This window comes from Macaca nemestrina, chromosome 12, assembly GCF_043159975.1.
Source record: "Macaca nemestrina isolate mMacNem1 chromosome 12, mMacNem.hap1, whole genome shotgun sequence".
Taxonomy (NCBI): Eukaryota; Metazoa; Chordata; class Mammalia; order Primates; family Cercopithecidae; genus Macaca; species Macaca nemestrina.
The window spans coordinates 107,557,918-107,580,161 of record NC_092136.1 but is presented as its reverse complement, the minus strand read 5'-3'; the positions used below and the strand labels follow the sequence as shown (position 1 = coordinate 107,580,161).

The window sequence follows — 22,244 nt, the reverse complement described above, 5'->3', positions numbered from 1 at the left end:
CTTGAGAAAACAGAAAGTTGTGCAAAAAATATAACAAGCTATAAATAAAATTTACATTGTCAAAATAAACACTGAATATTTAATCAAAAATAGTGATATTGGGAGAATTGAGAAAGGAGAAATATATGTGTATAAGAGAGCGGGATTAGATATGAAAGTTAAATTTTCAGTTCTGTAGTGGAAAATCAATAGATCTGATACTTTTAATATACTGAGAAACAGCAGTATAAAGTCAAAATAATTAAAATGGCATTGCTGAGAAACACGAATCTGGAGTAGAGATGGATTAGGGAATGAGTTTTTCCATTAAAAGTCTTGTAGCAATACAATATTTTAAATGATGTGTAAGTGCTCCTTTGATATACACAAAAACTTACATTTTAAGAAGGTTCCATGGGGCTATGATTTCAGCCCAGATGGAGGCACCAGTCACCTCTTGAGATCCAGTGCCATTAAACCTTGACTTAAACCACACTTAAAAAACAAGAAGAAGAAGAAGAAGAAACTAAGGCTTGAGGAACCAGAGCATTGCCTGCAACAAGTGGAGGAATTCCCAAAACCTAAGCCACTTCTAGCACAGTATCCATCAGGCCACACATTACAGATGTGTGTATTGGTTTTGACATTAGATGAAGATGTGTGGGAAATATTTAATAGGAATGTGGAAGAGCTTGAGTAAACAAATGTTGACATGGTTCAATGTGATGTATGCTCATTAGCTAACTGATTGTCCAAATCATTTGATGTGGTATTATGAATCCTTCGTTTAGGACCAAAAATAATTAAGGGACAGATATGGCTTTTCTGAACACTGCATTGGAAATGGCAAGAATATTTTTATACACAAATCCTCAGCTAGAGCATATATTCAAAAGAAAGCTGCAGGATGAAAAATCAGAAGAGATACTGTTGCAGAACAATATCACAATGCTAATGTGACGTGTTAGCATCATACAAATTTCATAAAAAGAATTCAGTGGACATCGAAGTGGACCTAATTTGTTGTTACTGTTTTTTAAAAAACCTTCAAAGACAAAAGTAGCTTAAAACTTAAATTAAGTAAAAAAAAAATAATGCATTTACTAAAAAAAAAAAGATGCCACAAATTACAGATTTTTTTCCAGGGGTATATTTTTGAAAAGTCATTTTCTTTTAGAGATACTTACTGAAGTATTTATAAATGAAATCATATGGTATCTGGGATTTGCTTCAAAATAATATGGATGGATATAGAGTAGGGTTAGAGATCAAACAGCATTGGTCATGATTTGATGATTTTTAATTACTGGGATTCACACTATCCTATGTACTTCTGGATGTATATGAAATTTAAAGAAAAGGTATCAAAAAAAAGGTGCCATCTACATAATTGAGAATCATCACAGGTATGCTAGGTATTTTTTTACAGTCAAGCAAGGCTATAATAATTAGCACCTGAATTGGTTTATAACAGAAGTTAGAGGTAAATCCATTACTCTTTAACAGTTTTGGAACACTATGAAACAACAATGAAAAGGACTTTGGTACCTAACCCATATCATTTCCATAACTGACTTAGTTCTCTTATGGTCTCTTTGAATCCTCTAGTCTGGAGAGTCCCCAGTATGCTGTTAGGATATAGTCTTTTTTTTTTTCTTTTTTTTTTTTTTGGAGACAGGTCTCGCTCTGTCACCCAGGCTGGAGTGCAGGAGCACAATCTCGGTTCATTGCAACCTCTGCCTCCTGGGTTCAAGTGATTCTCTCACCTCAGCCTCCCGAGTAGCTTGGATTACAAGCACATGCCACCATACCAGGCTAATTTTTGTATTTTTAGTGGAGATCGGGTTTCGCCATGTTGGCTAGGCGGGTCTTGAACTTCTGGCCTCAAGTGATCCACCCGCCTCAGCCTTCCAAAGTGCGGGGATTACAGGTATGAGCCACCGCACCTGGCCGAAGCATTTTTAAAATAATTATTTATTGAGCTTTTTCCTTAAAGGTATAAAATATAATAGTACATGTCAATGACATTTTAGATTCAGTAAAATATGGTAGACGAGTTGAGCAGAAAAAAGTAACAATTAAAACATGGCACACTCTAACAATGCTTCCTAATTTCATAAATGTTAAACTGAAGGAAAAAAATTTTCTCTTGGAATGGACGAAATGCAGTATTTATTTTCCTGAAAAGTATCCTTTCTTATCTCAACACTTCCTCTCTGTACTAAATCAATTTTTAAAATTAGCATAGCCATGGAATTACATCTACCCTCCCTTTAAGTTTGCCAGTAGTATTCCCACCTCCTCCTACTTGTCCTCATAGCACTAGTTCGAAAATACCAGCTTTGTATGTCTTTCCTTCTGGCCAATGCCAAGCAAGATGCCTTATTCCATAAATACTCAGAGAATGAAAAAGCATTTCCTTTTGTGCCTTTCACAGTGCTGTGTGCTCAATAGGTCCCATGTAAACATGGACTCGCACCCTGTTTATCACTGCAAGAAACGAATCTAGCTCTGCCAACTGAAGCAGAAACGGAATGTGTTCTGAAGGCAACTCACAGAATCTCCAGGTGGGCTAGAGAACTGGGGATGGAGGCTATGTAGCAAAAAATAACACTTGAAATGCTGACACAGAACTGGCTCAGTAAAGACACTTCTACTGTCACCACCAGGCACAGACTGGCGTGGCCCCACTGACCCTCCAGCACTGGTCAAGGGGCACTGCCGAGTGGAAAATCTGCCACTGGGACAGAGTTTGGATCACGGGCCCAGGCCCAGATTCAAGGAGGTTTGGGGAAAGGAAGCATCTGGCACTTTCAGCTCCTAGAGGGGGAGTGGGCTCTGCCTCATCATGCAAAAGAGCCCCTGTGATGGTGAATTCTCTGTGTCTACTTGACTGGTCAAAGACTGCCGAGATTAAACATTATTTCTGGGTGCACCTATGAGGGTGTTTCTGAATGAGATAAGCATTTGAATTGGTGGCCTCAGTAAGTCATTTCCCCTTCCCAGTGTGGGTGGGCACTGTCAATCCATCGAGGGCCTGAATAGAACAAAAAGGCAGAAGAAAGAAGAATTCACGCGCTTTTGCCTCCTGCTTGCCTGCTAAGCTGGGGCATTAGTCTTTTCTTTCCCTTGGACTGGAATTACACCACCAGCTTTCCTGGGTCTCTAGTTTGCAGACAGCAGATTGCAGGACTTCTCAGCCTCCATAGTCAAGTAGGCCAATTCCTCATAATAAGTCTCTTAATATAAATATATTTCCTTTTCTCTGGAGAGCCTTCACTAATACAACCCTCGACATGGAAAAGAGATTCAGATGGCGTTGTTGAAAAAGAATGACAGTTGTCCACTGTATGCTATAAACAAATACTTTCAAAAGTCAAAACACAATGCAGAGTAATGAGAGTACACATAGAGTACACTCAGAACAAACACATGTTCATCTTCCATCGTTGTCTAATTTGATTAGGTGTGCTGTGCAATTTTATTTTAGGACTTGGACACAAGCCTATTTTATGGCTACTCAAAATACATATCATTTTGAACTAGAATTTCAAATATGAGATTAGATAATTAAAGAATACCTGGAAACAGGCTGTTTAATTTAACCTAGTGCTAGTTACAGAGCAGATGCACCTATTTTTAGTTAGATTGATTAATTACCTAGGGAATAACTAACACATGGAAAACAATAATATCATATATTCATTATAAGTCAAAGGAATGATGTACAATAGCTATCTATCACATACATGCTGCTAAGCTGAATTAGACATTGACAGATTCGTGGATAAGTGCCTGGGATCTCAATTTAAACTGCAGGATAAGATTTAGGAGGCGTTTTTAAGGTCATCAGAATCAACGTCCTCCCCAATAAAAGCATTTCTCTCTCTGATAGGTGGCCCAAAATGCATCACTTTCAGCACAGTATGTTATACTTTTTGTTTCTGACCTTCTTAGATCTGGGCTCTATTTATCTGTGAATCCAACCAAAGTATAGCATTAATTTCTTCTGTACTGTTTGCTAATGCTCAAGTGAATTAAAACTATTTTTTGAAAACCAAACTGTTGGTAAACTAGGACTTCTACACTATGTCCTTAGCAAGTGATTTTAGAACCTACATGAACTTCACATCCATCCTTTTAAAACATAATCTTAGTTCCACTGCTTGTTCTGGGCTAAGAGATTTCAAATTTAATCCTGATTGTCATCCAAATTCTCTATTGCTTTGAGCTTTGCATTATGATCTATGTACATCTGAGTCCTTGAGAACATTGTAGAAATGTCACAGTCAAATAAAGACCTGTAAGGTAGACCAACAGAAACCAGCTTCTATGTTGGCTTACAGACCTATGAACATTCTTTGGATGTAGCTGATCAACCCAGCTATGACACTACCTTTCAGACCTGATTTCTGCCTGTCACCCATAAAGATTACTCAATATTCTAGTTGATAAATGTGTGCTAGAGGGATTGTGTATATATAAAAATTTGATAACTCTGCCTCTATTTTAAATACTCCAGGTTATCTACAATTTAAAGGGATAGTAGAGGAAATTTTTGGTACGGCACAAAACTCTTTAGTGAAGCAAAAACTATAACTCAATCCATCTGTTTCATAAGTCTTGATTTTAATATATTGGATTCACGTAGTGGGCTACATATACATTATCCATGAGACAGAATATGAAAGTCAAAATTCTATGTAAAGTATTTTAATAAAGGCTTTTAAAATTATGACTAATGATGTACATAATAGGCACTTTAATTTAAATAGCCTTGATAAATGTTTACCATTTTAAGAGAATGTACAATTGAACTTCTCAACTAAAAGCAATTATTGAAATTTTTGCTCATTTAAGTGGATCATAAAGCAAAGGAAATCTGAAATTAATATGTCAGTGTTTATGGAATATGGAACCTTCAGAAAATCTGGCTTCCAAGTTCTGAAGAGTGGAATATTCCTATTCTTTTAAAGGAAAAAGTAAGAAATGTACAGTAAATTCATTCCAAAGATTGATTCACATTTTAAATATTTATAATGCCAAGTGGTAAAGTAAAAAAGATTTAGGGAACAGGGTTTCTGATGTCACTGATGATATCTGTTAAGCCAAAAAACAGCTGTGAGATAAATAATTAGTTTCATTATGAATGAAACCTTCAAAACATATGGTAGCCTTTCACCAACTACCTGCACAAAAAAATAGAGAGTTATAACAGCTGAAATGAGCTCTTATAACCAGCATGCTAATTACCCAAGTCCTCCAATAATTAAAATGGAAACATTTAAAAGTTATATAAAGACTTTTGAATCTGCAGTTACTGACTTTCATGAGACTGATTTTTAAAAGAGGCTTAATGAGCTCTCCTTAGGCATTTCCCACAATTATTTTGCTTTGCACCAAAAAAGCAAAAAAATCAAATTGTGAATTATTTTGATGGCATCTGAAATATCATATAGAGTACCCAGACATTGTACAAATCATCTACTTTCATTGAGAATAAAGTTATTCATCCCTTGGAACCATAGCAACACTTAGAGTTTATTTTATACATACTGAGATTAGGGTTGGTACAATATTATTTTTTTAATGTGCGTATCTTCCATTTTACAGCATAGAAACTGATATAAAATATGACTTGCTCATGGTCAGCATAAGTGAGTTGGAAGGTTAAAAGCTCCCAGGATGAAAGAACATACTGTCTTCAGAATCTTTAAATTCAGAGTATCCACTGAGGACTTAGAATATAAAATGTAAATTGGGCACACAATTTCAGTTAAGGCTCTCTCTGGGTGATATTCCACATAAACTGTCATTGAGGATTACTGCAGTAAGCCTTTCTTTAATAAGCCATGTTCATGCGAAGTCTTGCTGGAAACAAAACCTATGGTCTAATTGCCTTGAAATTTTAGCAGCATCAACACATTCTTGATCATGTATTTTCTTTTCATATACTATCAGAATTACAAGGCAGAATGTGTTTGGCAAACATTGCAAAGAGGAACAGTAGAAAAACCTGAAGTAGGACTGTTTTCTGCTCTTTTGAAAGGATAATCATTTGATAAGAAAGATCCTAATGAGCTACTTAGTTATAAGTTTTAGTATAGGGTAATTTTTATAATTTTAAGATCTTATTATAAAAGTTGAAGTGGAAATTTTTTTTTTTTTTTTGAGACGGAGTCTCGCTCTGTCGCCCGGGCTGGAGTACAGTGGCCGGATCTCAGCTCACTGCAAGCTCCGCCTCCCGGGTTCACGCCATTCTCCTGCCTCAGCCTCCCGAGTAGCTGGGACTACAGGCGCCCGTCACCTCGCCCGGCTAGTTTCTTTTGTATTTTTTTAGTAGAGACGGGGTTTCACTGTGTTAGCCAGGATGGTCTCGATCTCCTGACCTCGTGATCCGCCCGTCTCGGCCTCCCAAAGTGCTGGGATTACAGGCTTGAGCCACCGCGCCCGGCTGAAGTGGAAATTTAACCACACATATGGACACTCAAACACATGAGGCTCTTCTGAAGGATGGTTCCAAAAACAAACAAACAAACAAACAACAGATTTGTTGACAGAAGGGCAATCTAGAATGGCATTCTATTATCAGTTGCTGGAGTTTGCAAATTGGAATCTTCAAGAAATGAGTAACTATTCTCTACCTGGACTGCAGTGGTTTGATCATCAACTTCCCTGGAAATTTACCATGTTACTCAATAATGAAAGTAGCTTCTGGGTCTTCAAAGACACACATGTATGTGGTGTGCCAGTTTTTTTGGAATTAACTGCATTTGGAACATTCTGACTAGGTCCTCTGGTGGTACTACAAGCATATAGTCATTTCACATAGTGCTATTTCTGTAAAATGTACACTCTTTCCATCATCAGAATCTAGTTTTTTAAAGATAGCTGGATCAAATCAGAAATGATCTCAATTTAATGTCTTTTCCTACTTGAAGCAACAGATTTGCTAAAACCAAGACATCTGCTTATCTTATTTCAGAAATTTGTGCCAAGAAGCAACTGACTATTGGATCTAGAACTAGAAATACCATTTGACCCAGCCATCCCATCACTGGGTATATACCCAAAGGATTATAAATCATGCCGCTATAAAGACACATGCACATGTATGTTTATTGCGGCACTATTCACAATAGCAAAGACTTGGAACCAACCCAAATGTCCATCAATGACAGACTGGATTAAGAAAATGTGGCACATATACACCATGGAATACTATGCAGCCATAAAAAAGGATGAGTTCATGTCCTTTGTAGGGACATGGATGCAGCTGGAAACCATCATTCTCAGCAAACTGTTGCAAGAACCAAAAACCAAACACTGCATGTTCTCACTCATAGGTGGGAATTGAACAATGAGAACACCTGGACACAGGAAGGGGAACATCACACACCGGGGCCTGTTGTGAGGTGGGGGGAGGGGAGAGGGATAGCATTAGGAGATATACCTAATGTAAATGACGAGTTAATGGGTGCAGCACACCAACATGGCACATGTATACATATGTAACAAACCTGTATGTTGTGCACATGTACACTAGAACTTAAAGTATAATAAAAGAAAAAAAGAAGAGAAATAAATAAAACATTACGAATTGAAAATAAAAAAAGAAGCAACTGACTATTGATCGGCATCTCAAATATTATATTTAATTACCTACTTTTATATAAATGTAATAAAACATTTAAATGATATATTCCAGTATTGTGTGATGATGACTCTTTACCTGAGACCAGGATGGTAATAGAATAGTAAACTAGCACTTAGGGTATGAGTCAACAGCAGATCAATTGCTATTTTAAATGCACTGAGGTCCATTCACCTAAGTACCATTTGCCAATTCCTGCCCTTGTCCCTTTTCAGCTCTCTTTTCCATTCCCATTGGCGACTATTTAAAATCTTTCTTTCAGAATCCCCCTCCCTTCCCTCATTCTCAGCAGGCCACTCTGTCCTCTCACTGAGGCTATCAGATCAAATCCTTCAACTTCCAGCACTACTCTACTATCTATTAACACAGAGATTTTTTTCCCTCATTTTCTCCCAGGATAAGATCTTGCTCTTTTATTCAAGGCCAGTCCTGTCAAAACTGCTAGGCATCTCACTCCCTGACTACAGCTGCCCAGCATAGTTCAGTGCCTCTCCTAGGCTCCTACAGTAGACACGCCCCTCCACCACCATCATAAACACACACTCCTGGCACAACAAATCCTAGAAATTATGATGCAGATCCCTCCCCCTGCCCCATTTCCCCTTGTCGTCTTTGCATTCTTGGCACCTTCCACTAAGTCTAGCAAGCAGAGATACCCAACCAATATGTGTTCAAGTGAAACTGTTCACTTTTAAGCATGAGTTATTTTCAAAAGCTTGAACCAGAACTGAGCTTGTCCCAGATTGTCTGCAGAAGAGCATATGATTTCTGCTCCACTTTATTTTTTCAACCCACAAATGACCCAAAAAGGAGGAATGAAACATTTCCAGTAACTAGGGTTGCCAGAAAAATACAGGCTGCCCAGTCAAAACTGAATTTGGGATAAACAACTAATAATATTTTGTAGTATAAGTACGTACCAAATATTACATGGGACATAGGTAAAAACAATAATTCACTATTTATCTGAAATTCAAATTTAACTGGGCAGCCCACAATTGTATTTGCTAAATCTGGACACCCTAACAGTGATTTGTTAAAAATTCTCAGAGGACTCGGAGAACACTTCCTTTAAGTCACCTGGAGATTTGTGTGCAAGCTCTGCAAACTTCTCAATCATCCAGATTTCATATCTGTTAATGTAACTGGGTTTCTTTCTGAACCTCTCAGTAACATGCTTTAAGAAATGCTGCTTGATTTATTATGACATTTTCACTTATTTTGCCAATTTCATAGAATTTTTATTCTAATGCAATTTATCGAAGATTTTACAAAGAATACTGTAATTTTGCTTAAGATCTCTTGGAAAGCTAACATTTATAGAGTTATTATCACGCCTCAGTTAAGTCCTGGCTGCAAGTATTAATTTTTGAAATTTTCATATTTTTCCATTAAATCAGCAGAACGCAAAAAGAGAAATAAATAAATCTTTGATTTGGAGATTTCTTTTCTTCATTAATCAAGCACAGCAATACATAGTATCCTAACTAACAGGCTTGCAGAAACAGGCTGGCAGGCGGAGGTGGAGCCTGTGATGTAACTGCAGTAGGTCTTTGTTGGAAAAGCCTTCCTAAATGTAAAACATCTGTAAATTGAAGCACTTCAGCTTCACTGTGTATGGGCTGGCAAGATTAAAGCGTTGCTTCTTTTAGCATCCTTCACTGGAGGCTTAAAATTTTGTTCCACAGAGGAATTCCTTATAGGTCCTTATGAAGATTACATATCTATCTCACCAAAGCTGGGAGAAAAGCAGGCTTTTTCTGCAAAAGAGGACCATTTCGAGTACTGATTGCTGTGTGTGCTGGTTTACCGGTAAATGGTGGTGATGCAATGGAAGTTATAACCTGAAGTGTAGGAAAGATGCCCTACAGCCTGTTCCAGTTCTCAACGTTCCCTACATTAATGGGTTCTTCTTTCAGTGTTCTTGACAGTGATATCTTAGAGAGAAGACATTTATTTCTTCTTCCTATGAAAAAGATTAAGATGAGAGAAATACCTCCCAATGTAGATAGATACAAGAGTGTGCCTTTGACAAAATACCAACTAAACTGACCTCAGAGAAAACTTCTGGGGGAGGGAATGACTAAGTCTGCTATAACTACGTGTTGTCATAATATGTTAATGAATTAAGACATTTATCCCAATACACGCATACTACCTGCTTTCCACCATATTGGCACCACCAGTTAAGGACGGTTGTCAGGCTACCAGCACAACACGTATACACTGCAGAGATGCAGAACAATGCCTGGATGCCTGCCCAAAATTGGTCTCTCCAAATGACAGACTCAATTTATAGTACCAATATATGGCCCACTGGGGGTTAGCAGCATCTTTTTCCTAGTTGGTGAGGGAAAGGGATGAAATAATGTAGAATGCTCAGAGCACTGGTTGGGGCTTCCACCTGCCTGTGCACAGCAGAAAGGCTGACAAACATATTCATTAAACTTGATCTGAAGCAAGTGAGCCCGTGAGGTCGTTCCTGAAATATTCATAAGGTGTGTTACCGGACTCGCCGCTTAGAGGTTGAGCAGAAACACTGAGTCAGAGCAGTCCGTACCCACACTTAGAAAAAAAAAAAAAAGCACCCACAACAGCTCACCCCACCACCACACTCCACTGCTCTGCTTTTAACAGCCCCGTCAGCACTCAGCTGTCACTTTCCACTAGGCTGTACAATTCTACCTGCCCAGGAAAGAGATGCTCTAATACTGAAGTGCGGAGTTTCCCAGCAGTTGGAGGAGGCGCAGCGCAACAGCCCAGGCGACCGCTCCTCCCGTCTCTCTGCCAGGAGGACCCCACAGTCCGGCGGCCCCGCAGCCCGGCTGCCTTTCTCCTCCCTGGAGACCGAAGCCCACAGGCCAAGAGGTCCCCAAGGACCCAGACCAGCCCCTCGCCCCAGCCAGGCCGCCCTTGTCCCGCCTTCCATTTTGGCTCTGCCAGGGATCCCTTCCCCGAGCCCTCGGCGTTAGGTCGCTAGGCGACCTACGCCCGGGCCGAGATGCAAACAGCCTCTCGCGCCGACCTGCAGTCTCTCGGGTGTTAATTGGGAGGACAGGATAGGAGGGGAAATCACTGTCCTGGGTGACCCCGGAGCCCCTGCACCGAGGCAGAGTGCACTTTCATTCACGTTCCCTCTCTGCCCCCGATGCTTAGCATTTCTGCTGCGTCCCAGGCACCGCGCAGCTTGCGTGATGCCTCGCGTCCTCGCCGCACCTCTCTCCTCCCCAAGGGCATTCGCCCCTCGTCCCTAGGCTCCTCTGGGGTCGCCAGTCACCTGGACTCTGGCGGCGGCAGGCTCAGCAGCTCCCGTTGCGCGGCGGCGTGGTCTTCATCTCCGCCTTCCCCAGGCACTTCGGCTACGCGCTCCGCGGCGGCGATCGACGCGCTCGGTCCCGGGCGCCGAGGCTGGACAGGGGCGGCCGCGGCTGCCGCACTGGCTGCGGGCGCGGAAGGGGCGGGGGCGGGGCAGGAATCTGGGTCGCGTGGAGCGGAGCAAGCCGGGATGCACCCGGGGCGGCTGGCGGCGGGGAGGCGACCGAGAGCAGCTGGGGAGGGCGTGCAGAGGCTTCCCTGAGAGCACGAAGCGGGCGGCTACTGAGCATGCCCAGTCCGGGAGTCGGGGGCGCGGGCGCAGTGCTGTGGGAGGGAGCGCGGCCCCCAGCGCCCGAGTCTGCGGGGAAAGGGTTAAATCTGCGGACCCCGCTGCTGTGGGAGGTGGCTGGTGTGGCCCAGTTTAATTGCTCCCGGGTGGACTCCCCGGAGGAGCCCACGACGGGAAGGTGGTGAACCTGAGATGACCTGTCAATGGGATTCCCAGGCAGTCCCGGGAAAGGTGTGTTCCCCGCCCTCTCCCTGGATAAAGGTCCAGAAGTCAAACTTTGTTTTAGTTCAGCTCCAACCTTCCCCATCTCACCGAGCACCCAGTGACTCTCCCAATCCTGATCCCCACCCCTCATCTGCCTTCCTGGGCCCGCAGAACCCTACCCCTCACCCCCACCAGCAGCCCCCGCCTTTCCCACTCCTGGCCCAGTCGGGTCAGATTCTCAAAGAGCCAGCTCTTTAATTAGGTGTAATTGAGAGGTCGTGTCAATCCTGCCAGGTCCATATCTGCATTTCAACAAGGGCTTCAGAAACAATACCGTAACCCCGGGGTTAATTATAACAGGATGAATTATAGACACCCTGGTCTGGGGCTATTTGGGGGAACATTGCTTCGTGGGGCCCCAGAAGCCACTTCATACACACACACACACACACACGCATGCACACACATACACACACACACACACACACAGAGAGAGAGAGAGAGAGAGAGAGAGAGAAAAGATAGAGAGACCTGTGCCTTCAGGATTGCATTTCATGTTTGATGAAGAACGTTTTCTCCATAGCTAATCAAAAAAGTCTCTTTAATGAGGCCGCATGGGGTTGGGGAAGGACCAAATGAGCTTCGAGGTCGGTGCTTATTTTAGTTTCATTTATCACTCCAAGTCGGTTACCTGGCCGTCCTGCGCCTCTGTTTCCTCACCTGTAAAACAAAGGGTGGTTATACCTACCTCTGTGGGCTGTTGTGAGGGTTACTCCGGCAGCCGGCAGCGCAGAGCAGCCTGGATACCAAAGCATCAGGCTGTCCCGCAGTGGGTGTTCCCTGAATAAAGTCTCTGCAGGTTCCACCTCCACTATTCTGCGTTTATGAAAAGTTGGGTTAGTGATAATCCTTCAATGCTGAACATTTATCTTATTTCCTCTTCACATTAAATGACATTAAAGCCTTGACCTTTCTGATTTTTTTTTATCATTGTTAAAAGCATTAGCCACTGTTTACTTTTCTTTCTTTTCAGGGAGATATGAAGGATACCTCCCAGAATAAATGTCTTGGAAAAAGCTAGACCTTTGGAGGGAAAAGCTTCTCGGGAGATATTCATTAGGGATAGATTTATCCAACTGACAAAAGAAATTTACTCCCTAGTCTTTTAAAAGTAATTTACTTGCATCTCCCTGTGGTCCTTGTTTCACAACTATTGCATGAAGTATGCCTGTATGGAAGGAAATTTGCTTCACACACATACTGTTGACTGCTTAAGTATGAGCGTTCAAAAGATAAACTTTTTATTATCCCCCAAACATACTATTTTTTTCATAACACATTGCTTTATTCATGATAGTCCACCCTTTCTGAAATACCATTCTTTCTCATTCTGTTTTGTGAAGTGCTACTCACTCTTCAAGCTCAAATGTCACCTTCTCTCTGAAGCCTACCCTGAACCTCAAGGCAGAGTGAATGCTCTGCTGTCATAGCACCAGTGTATACTGCTATCACAGCACTCATCTCAGCCTATCGCTGTGGTTCAAGCAATGTAAAACTATTTACTCAGCAACTGTTATGTGCAGGCACCATTCTACATTTTAGAAAAATAAGAACAAACAAGACAAGGTTCCTGCCCTCATGAAACTTACAGTCTAGTTGAAAAAGACAGAAAATAAACACCTAAACTATAAATAATCAGTAAGGACAGAAGTCTAGTAATTCTGGTAATTTTTGTCTTTTGTGTTATTCATCAAATTACATTATAGAGTCTTGACTCACCCTTCCAAAAAACATCAGTAAAAATATTAATATTGGCTCTAGGCCAAACAAATGACATGGACATGGATCTCTGCCAGTTTGTTGCTGAACCAATGACTTTTACTCCTTTCAGTTGATTCCCTCAGCTAAAACTTTCCTAAACTCAAGCCACTCAAGGTAGGTAGCTGCAATCCCGTATGATGAATGGAAAATGGTCGGGGAGGGCCAGAGAGTTTAACCTCCACAACAAATTATATCCTTTATCTAACCTTTGGGAATGGCATTTCTAAAATGTCCAGAATCAACCTGGATCCCCAGATCTCCTGCATCCCAAACATCTCTTCCAGGGTCTTGCATACCACTCCCAACCTCTCACTTTTTCACCATCTTTGGCCTCTATTTATGTCAATAGTTATTCTCTGTCATACATCATCTGTTTGAATCTACCTACTGTCTGAATGACAAGCTTTTCTCTCTGATTCTCTTGCTGTCTGAGTGTGAGGCAGCCTTGGTATCACTTAGAACTGACTTCTTCAAAGTGCGTTTGTACACATGTATTCCATAGCAGTTAGAGACAATATTGCCACTGTTTAATGCGAGCAATTCAAGGGGAGGGTCTCATTCATCTTTGTATTACAGAACTTAGCAGATGACCAATATGTAATAGATCCTCAATGAAAAGTGTGAAAGGAATGAATGAATGTAAGCAGGTTCTTAACTCTCTGTGTCTCCTTAGACTATAGTTCTTTTCTAATTGGTTATCCTGCTAACCCTAGACTTGCTTCACCAGGATTTGGCCCAGTTTTTCTTTTCATAATTTCTCTTCCATCACAAATCCACAGATTTCTCCATTTCTGGGTCCTGCACACGAGGATTATACTATTTGACTTAATCTTTTGGCTATTTATCTCACAATAAACATAAACACTAAGGCTTATTTGTGTCTGTGAAACAGAAGTTTATTTTTATTTCAAAACTGAAGAATTCTGTCACTTTGTCACCCAGGCTGCAGTGCAATGGCACAATCTCGGCTCACTGCAACTTTTGCCTCCCGGGTTCAAGCGATTCTTGTGCCTCAACCTCCCAAGTAGCTGGGATTACAGGCATGCACCACCACGCCCAGCTGATTTTGTATTTTTTAGTAGAGACGGTTTTGCCATGTTGTCCAAGCTGGTCTTGAACTCCTGATCTCAGATGATCTACCCACCTTGCCCTCCCAAAGTGCTGGGATTACAGGCCTGAGCCACTGTGGCCAGCCCTCTTCAGAATCTGCCAGCTTGTGGTAAAAATATTTTAAAAAGTAATAAAATGTGTTCTTTTCCTTGACAGTTATGCAGTAGAGAAGAATTTGATTTAGGTTTTTGTTTAAATTTTGAAAAAAGGTTTAAAATATTTTTACAAATTTTAATAAAATCCTATATTATATGGGCTGTTAGCAACACATTCTGTACTAAAGCAAAGAAAGGTAATCTTGCCACTTTGCAGTTACTTTAGTAAGTCTAAAGCAACACATTTCCTCCCTATTTTTGAAAATGTGAGTTGGTGGTGTCCTTTAAATAAGTCATGGATGAATGGATGGACGGATGGATGATGAGGGACAGATAGGCAAGTGAATGGCTGGATAGATGGAGAGAGAAAGGGAAGAATAAATGAGTAATGTAACTCGCACATGGATAGGGCATTCATCTGTTCAGGATTTTCTGAGACCATCTAGATTTCAAATATTTTCTCTCACTGTCAGATTGTGTTTCAGATGATGGGTCTTAATTTTTGGTTTGTAAAATATAATATACAAAATATATATGGAGACATTTCTCCTGCTTATTTACTATGGAAACTGAAAAAGATGAAGATTACTGTGACATCCTGTCTTCAAAAATGAACATTTGTTGAGTGCTGTGTGCTAGGTTCTGGTGAGCACTGGAGATATGAAGATAAATAACGTGAAGACTACCCTCAAGAAGCTCACAGCTTGACAGCAGAAGAAAGTGATGGAAGCAGATAAACAATGCAAAGGAGTACATGGTGGACTAGAGATATGAACAGCTTTCTGACAGGAACCCATTGGAAAGAGTGTTTATGATCTATTTTTCTTTAGTAGGTCCCAGAATTTCCTACGCACAATAAAAATATTCCACCAAGGAGCATGCCTACTCTTAGCTCGGTGACACATCATGACAGTGCCCTGTTACTCATGCAGTACAGGTATGTAGGTCACATAAAAGTCTGTGGCTTTACATTTCATGGCATCATGTATTGAAGTGTATTAATCACAATATAGAGCAGCCTGGAGCGATGTGCCCATGAAAGTTTTGACTTTTCAGCTCTTGAAATTCCACATAAGAGCTGTGCTTAGAGCACCTGTTCTTTCCTTTGTTACTCTCAAAAGGACATTTCTTCTATGAAGCATCTCTGAAACTCGAAAACGTTATTTATGTATTCACCAGGATTATTTTCCTTTACTTCAATTCAATAAGATTTCTTGAGTGCCTGCTATAAATAAGACACATATCTAGAGAGATTCCACATGTTTAGGTCCTAAAAATTGGTTGTAGCCCAAATATAATAATAAAATTACCTGAAGGTAATAAAAAGGGATAAAAATAACTAACACACATGCATTTACTATGTGTCAGGCACCATCCTAAGCACTTTACATATTAACTCAATGGAAATGACATAGGGGGCTCCCACAAGCCTCTGACTTGATTGTTCTTGATGGTCCCAGGAATAAAGGAGATGAGAGATTATGTTGAATGTACAGAGAAATAAAGTCCCCTTTTAAAATCCCTTTTTTACTTGTCAGATCACTTTACCTGGTATTTCCTTAGAGCCAGTATAGAAGGGACTACTGTAGATGGTAGAATTATCAATAATTTTTTTTTTTTTTGAGACGGAGTCTCGCTCTGTCACCCAGGCTGGAGTGCGGTGGCCGGATCTCAGCTCACTGCAAGCTCCGCCTCCCGGGTTCACGCCATTCTCCTGCCTCAGCCTCCCGAGTAGCTGGGACTATAGGCGCCCGCCACCTCGCCCGGCTAGTTTTTTGTATTTTTTAGTAGAGACGGGGTTTCGCCGTGTTAGCCAGGATGGTCTCGATCTCCTGACCTCGTGATCCGCCCGTCTCGGCCTCCCAAAGTGCTGGGATTACAGGCGTGAGCCACCGCGCCCGGCATCAATAATTTTTAAAGGCAGAGAAGCAGCCAGTGATAATAGGGAGAAGTTTGGAGGCTCAGGAGGCACCAGTAGGTGAACAAATATACCTTTTTTTTTTTTTTTCTTATAATGTCTATCCTTTTATGAAAATAAGAAGTGTGCTTTAGTTAAATATAATTCAATTATATTTTTCCTGTTCTCTATTTCACTCTTATCTCTAGATCAAAGTTCTGAGTTACTTGAGTCTCTTATATGTGAAAGTAGACAGGTATCCTAAAATAAGAAAGTAAGGGGAAGAATACCCAAGAGAAAAACAGAAATTGCAACAGCAATGCCATCATACTCTCAATATCCCAGTGCAGAGTCAGCTTCAAGTTAGAGAAGTAAGTTGCAAAATTATCCACAAAGGCTTTTGTTGTTGTTGTTGTTGTTGTCATAAAAATGGCGGAAAAACTCACTGAACAGTGTCTAGTAGCTCAATCTTAATGAAACATAATTCATAATTCCATGGAATATTAGGGACATGAACTAAAGATATTTTCTTCTGTGAGTGGAGAATTTGGTAGAAAATTTCTAGCACACCTCGTTATGTGAGTGCTGTCAAAACTGTAGATAGTCTTTACATTCTAGTTGAAGCTGGTTTTTGCTGAATGGGAAGAAAAGGGCCAGAAATACTTGGAACAGTAGTTCTGTCTCAGAATCCCTTGGGTGAATGTTTTCCAAATAAACATGCCAGAACATCACCTAGACCTTGTGAATCAGAATCCCTGGGGAATGGGGCCCATACCTGTATGGGTTGGGGGGGGGGGGGGTTGAAAACTTCCCCAGGTGATTCTAATGCACAGAGCTGATTAAGAACCACACACTTAGCAGATGAGCTAAGTAAAAGCAACAATTGGAGTTCATTTGTTTTTTTCTTATTTTATTATAGTCTTGCAATAAAATAATAAAACATATATGCTGCCCCAGGCTGAATCTTCTCAACAGGCCTGTTGTGAATAGACTACAATGTGGTTAGTTCCTTTCTTTGACTAACTGAAATTACTGCATTACTAGCACAATAGAGCGTTTAATAAGCTCTCCACAGAGAGAAGCAAGAGCATTGAGTGCCCCAAAGCTTGCCATCCTTTACCATCAACATTTATTAGGCTGTGACAGGCATGGTAAGGCCAAATGGGACTGGGCCAGTTCACTTGCAAGGAAACATAATGTTGCACTCAAGGATGGAGGAAGAGACTTAAAGCAAACCGTTTTTTGTTTTTGTGTTTTTTTTTTTTTAGAATAACAGCCAACATGTATAGCGCCTAGTGCCTTACTTTGTACCAGGTCTTATTCAGAACACTGTACCCATATCATCTAATTTCATCCTCATAATGACCTTAAAATATTATTACCCCCACTTTTCCTACAGATGAAGAACCTGAGGCATAACAAGGTCAAGGTCACAAAGTTAGCAATGACGGTGGCTGCCAAGATTCCAGGGAGTCTAACCAAGAGCCCACACTTTAACTTCGTGTGATATTATCTTGCAAAATCATACTAGTTGACGGCTATTTGATGAGAAGGAATGGAGAGTGCAAGTTTTATTCTGTTTTTGTTCTTTACTAGATTGTTAGTCATAAGCAGACTCACACATAGCAGAAATTGGGATGTATTTTGGAGAAGGAGTGAGGAAGAGTGCATATCACCCATGCCAAGAGACACACACCTTCTTTCATTCCTCTTGCCTTCCTTATCTCCTTTTATCTTTTCTTTTTTTGTCTTTTTTTCTTCTCCATTGGTTAGGCTGTTAGTCTATAGATATCACCTACAAAATTTTTTTAGTGTTCATGGGAATCCTTTTCAGTGATTACAGGCCAGGGCTGGAGTTTGGGTTGGGGAAGCCAAATACTATGCCAGGCAAAAGAGAAATACTAAGAAGCACAAGGTAAGAATGCAATGGAGAGCAAACGCGGAAAGAACAAGGAATGCAATCAAGCTGAGGGAAGGGAGGGAGGTGTCCCAGGTGGCTCTCCCAACAATTAGGACACCAATTAAGTTCACACGAAGGTTGGAGGGAAGGGAGGAGGTTACATGTTTGAGATGACTAAGATTAGGAGCACAAAAGAGGAATGCAGTTAGACACAAACAACATCCATGCAAAAGTGGGAGATGTCCCCAGAGGAAGGTGAGGGTATGGGGAAGCACAGTTCTTAGATTGGGATGGACCAATACCGGTTAAGACCACTATCATTTAAATGTCAATGAAACAACAAAATCAAAGGTTACAGTCAAAGGGACCTTTGAAATAATCAATTCGGGTTAAGATTTTACAATTTTAGCAACTGAACCCTTATAAATGACTTTCTACTGTGAACCCCAAAATGTTAAACTGACCAAAGCAGATCCACTCTCAATAAAGTTGGGGTGGACCAGTGCCCCAGTCCTCTGTGCTTGGTGGCTACTGAGGCATCTCTAAGAAGCTCTAATAAGGCTCAAAGGAGCAGAGTTTGAAAATCAATGGTTTCATCCAACTACCCCATTTTACAGGGACACAATTGAGATGTGGGAAGGTGGCAGGACTTCCACCCCCATGCAGTGTGCTCTGTCCTATGACTCTGCTTTTAAACCAGCACACAAATACATATTGAGCACCACCTGTGTGCAGCACTGGGTCCTGGATGCTACAGTAGGATACAAAGGTCAACAATGGCCTTCAAAGAAGGCCATTGTTTCTAGCTGGGTGCAGTGCTCACGCCTGTAATCCCAGCACTTTGGGAGGCTGAGGCAGGTGGATCATGAGGTCAGGAGTTTGAGACCAGCCTGACCAATATGGTGAAACCCTGTCTCTACTAAAAATACAAAAATTAGCTGGGTGTGGTGGCGTGCGCCTTGCACCTGTAATCCCAGCTACTCGGGAAGCTGAGGCAGAGGAATTGCTTGAACTTAGGAGGCGGAGGTTGCAGTGAGCCGAGATCATGCCACTGCACTCCAGCCTGGATGACAGAGCGGGACTCCATCTCAAAAAAATAAAAAATAAAAAAAATATAAAATAAAGAATTTCTAGCCTAATTAGGGAAAACTGAATAATAATGTCAAAGTTAAATGGTTGTGAATAATAACGTAAAAGTTAAATGGTTGAAAGAGCCCAGCTGGGTGCCGGAACTCATTCCTATAATCTCAGCACTGTGGAAGGCTGAGGTGGGAGGATCTCTTGAGCAGAGTTCGAGGCCAGCCTGGGCAACACAGGGAGACCCTGTGTCTACAAAAAAATAAAAGATTAGCTGGGCATGGTGGTGCGCACCTATGGTCCCAGCTACTCAGGAGGCTGAGGTGGGAGGATTTTTTTTTAATTTTTAATTTTTGTGGGTACATAGTAAGTGTATGTATTTATGGGTTACATGAGATATTTTGACACAAGGGTGCAATGAGAAATAATCACATCATGGTAAATAGGGTACCTATCACCTCAAACATTTATGTTTTTATGTTTCAAACAACCCAATTATATGCTCTTTTATTTTAACATGAACACTTATTTTTTTTTTTTTTTTTTTTTTTTTTACTATAGTCACCCTGTTTTGCTAGCAAATACTAGGTCTTATTTATTCCTTCTAATTATTTTTTTGTGCCCCTTAACCACCTGCTCCCTACTACTCTTCCCTCTACTCTCTAACTCCATGAATTCAATTGTTTTAATTTTTAACTCCCACAAATAAGTGAGAACAGGTGATGTTTGTCTGTCTGTGCCTGACTTATTTCACTTAATATAATGACCTCCAGTTCCATCTATGTTGTTGCAAATGACAGAATCTCACTCTTTTTTATGGCTGCATAGTACTCCATAGTGTATATGTACCACATTTTCTTTGTTCCTTCATGTCTTGATCACACTTAGGTTGTTTCCAAATCTTGGCTATTGTAAACAGTACTGTAACAAACACGGGAGTGCAGATATCTCTTCGATATACTGATTGGAGTTTTGGAGTTTCAGTCTCCAGGTCTGCATAGGAACCTCGCCTGTAGGCACTTGCTTCTTGAATGTGCACGCTTCTCTTAGTACTTCTTATTTGGTGTGGCATAGCCCAACTCTAACCTGGTACACCTGAGAGTTGGGCCTTCCTTTGAAGCCTGTCACCTCCATGGACTGTGGCTTTTCTATGTCCTTTGAAGGCTATTACTTCTATGGCTTTCAGTTTGGCGATCCGTCCCCGCTTCAGTGTTTTGAGAGCAAAGGGTGTTCTCATCATGTATTCCATGGCTTTAGGGCCTTCTGGGTGATCAAAGTCTGAAGCCCAAATCCTTCAGGAATTTCCATATATCAGACTTCCTTGGAGGCTTTCTTGTCCCATTTGTATAAGAAACAGAACTGGAGTACCCTGGTGTTGCTTGCCTATCATCCTCTACCTCAGGACCATCTCTGCTAAGCATTTGTTCCAAATCTGACCTCAACAGGAGAGTATGAACTTGGATCCTGATATAAAAGAGGACTGTCTGGACCTAGCAGGGCTGCCCTGAGGCACTGCTGTGTATCTCATGCTGACCACCATCTCCCATAACTTAAAAGAAGGATGACTGAGTCTCGCTTGATCCTGGACTCTGGCCTAGATGGACAACCCAATACATTTTGATCTTAACCCTGCTTATGAAATCCAAAAAGTACAGCTAATGGAAGTAATGCTCCTGGAGCACATTTCCCCTCAGGAAATGCAAATAGATCTCTCAAATCTAAGTGTTTTTGTTTAGAAATGCAAACAAAAGTTCTCAGCTTTTTCTTCCATGAGTACAGTTTGACCTCATTTCTCCACTTTCACTGTTCCTAGGTACTTAGGGCTCCAACCCCCATCCCTGGTATAGATTTGTCTAGAACTACAGGCAGTTCTAGATAGTCTTGAGATCAAGCCATGTTTTGCTTTTTTTTTGTTTTTTTTTTGTTTTTTTTAAAAAGCACAACCAAGGGTATAAGGCATCGTATTAGAAGTGAATTTCTTACTGCAGTATCTCTCCCTCTTGTGGTGATGAAGTCTTTCCCAACTCTTCGAGATACTGGGAAGATCATTCTTGGGCCTAACTGACACCCCCGTTTCAGTCCTTATTACTATTTACTTAAACAGCTAATTGGCAAGGAAGGGGACATTTGCGAACAATACCATTAGATTTAAACTACTCCACAGACACCTTCGTATGGCCCAGGAAAGTAGACTACCCTCTGAATACCTGATGGTTTTCCATTGCTAGACCACTGGCACTATCCTTTGTATCAACACCTTTGGTTCCCAGTTAGATTTGCTTTTTTATCTGTTCTGTGACTTGTGGCTTAAATCCTAGTTCATCTTTCAGTTGTTATTATGGTGGTTCAGTGTCTCTGTTAGTTCTTGTTGATTTTTTTTTTTTGGTATCAACTGGGCTGACTTTTGAGAGATTCTTTGTTACTAAGGCTTAGTAACATCTGCTTAAAACTCCTAACCTTTGATTTTGGTACTTGGACTCCTCTTTTTGATGCTAAATGGGAGGAGCCTGGCATCACTTCAGGGAAGTGGCACCTTCTAAAGGCCTCCTTATCAGCCAGAAGCCTTTGGTGATTCAGGAGCTTTTGAGACAGTGTAACTATCCAATGGGTTCACCTTTCCCTCTGCCTAGGCAGAGCCGATTTATCAAGATGGGGGAATTGCAATGGAGAAAGAGTAATTCATGAGAGCCGGCTGTGCTGGAGACCAGAGTTTTATTACTACTCAAATCAGTCTCCATGAGCATTCAGGGATCAGAGTTTTTAAAGATTCTTTGGTGGGTAAGGGCTTGGGAAGTGGGGAGTGCTGATTGGTCAAGGTGGAGATGGAATCACAGGGGGTTGAAGTGAGTTTTTCTTGCTGTCTTCTGCTCCTGGGTGTGATGGCAGAACTGGTTGAGACAGAT

At 41.1% G+C, this 22,244-nt stretch overlaps 2 protein-coding genes across 4 annotated transcripts in view; both read right to left on the bottom strand.

The window, feature by feature from the left end:
• LOC105493664 (ELMO domain containing 1) overlaps positions 1-11,174 on the bottom strand; it is a 75,005-nt gene extending 63,831 nt beyond the window's left edge. For all 3 annotated transcript variants that reach the window (XM_011761504.3, XM_011761503.3, XM_011761505.3), the window contains exon 1: positions 10,911-11,174. The gene's annotated coding sequence lies outside the window, so the exon portion shown is untranslated. The remainder of the gene's footprint in view (positions 1-10,910) is intronic.
• Positions 108-10,893, bottom strand: LOC112428835 (uncharacterized). The gene is made up of 2 exons (XM_071075531.1): positions 10,311-10,893; positions 108-9,973 (listed from the first exon to the last, which is right to left on the bottom strand). The coding sequence occupies exons 1-2, from the start codon at positions 10,560-10,562 to the stop codon at positions 9,833-9,835; spliced, it is 393 nt and encodes a 130-aa protein (XP_070931632.1). The 5' UTR covers positions 10,563-10,893; the 3' UTR covers positions 108-9,832.
• Positions 11,175-22,244: the final 11,070 nt, after the last annotated feature.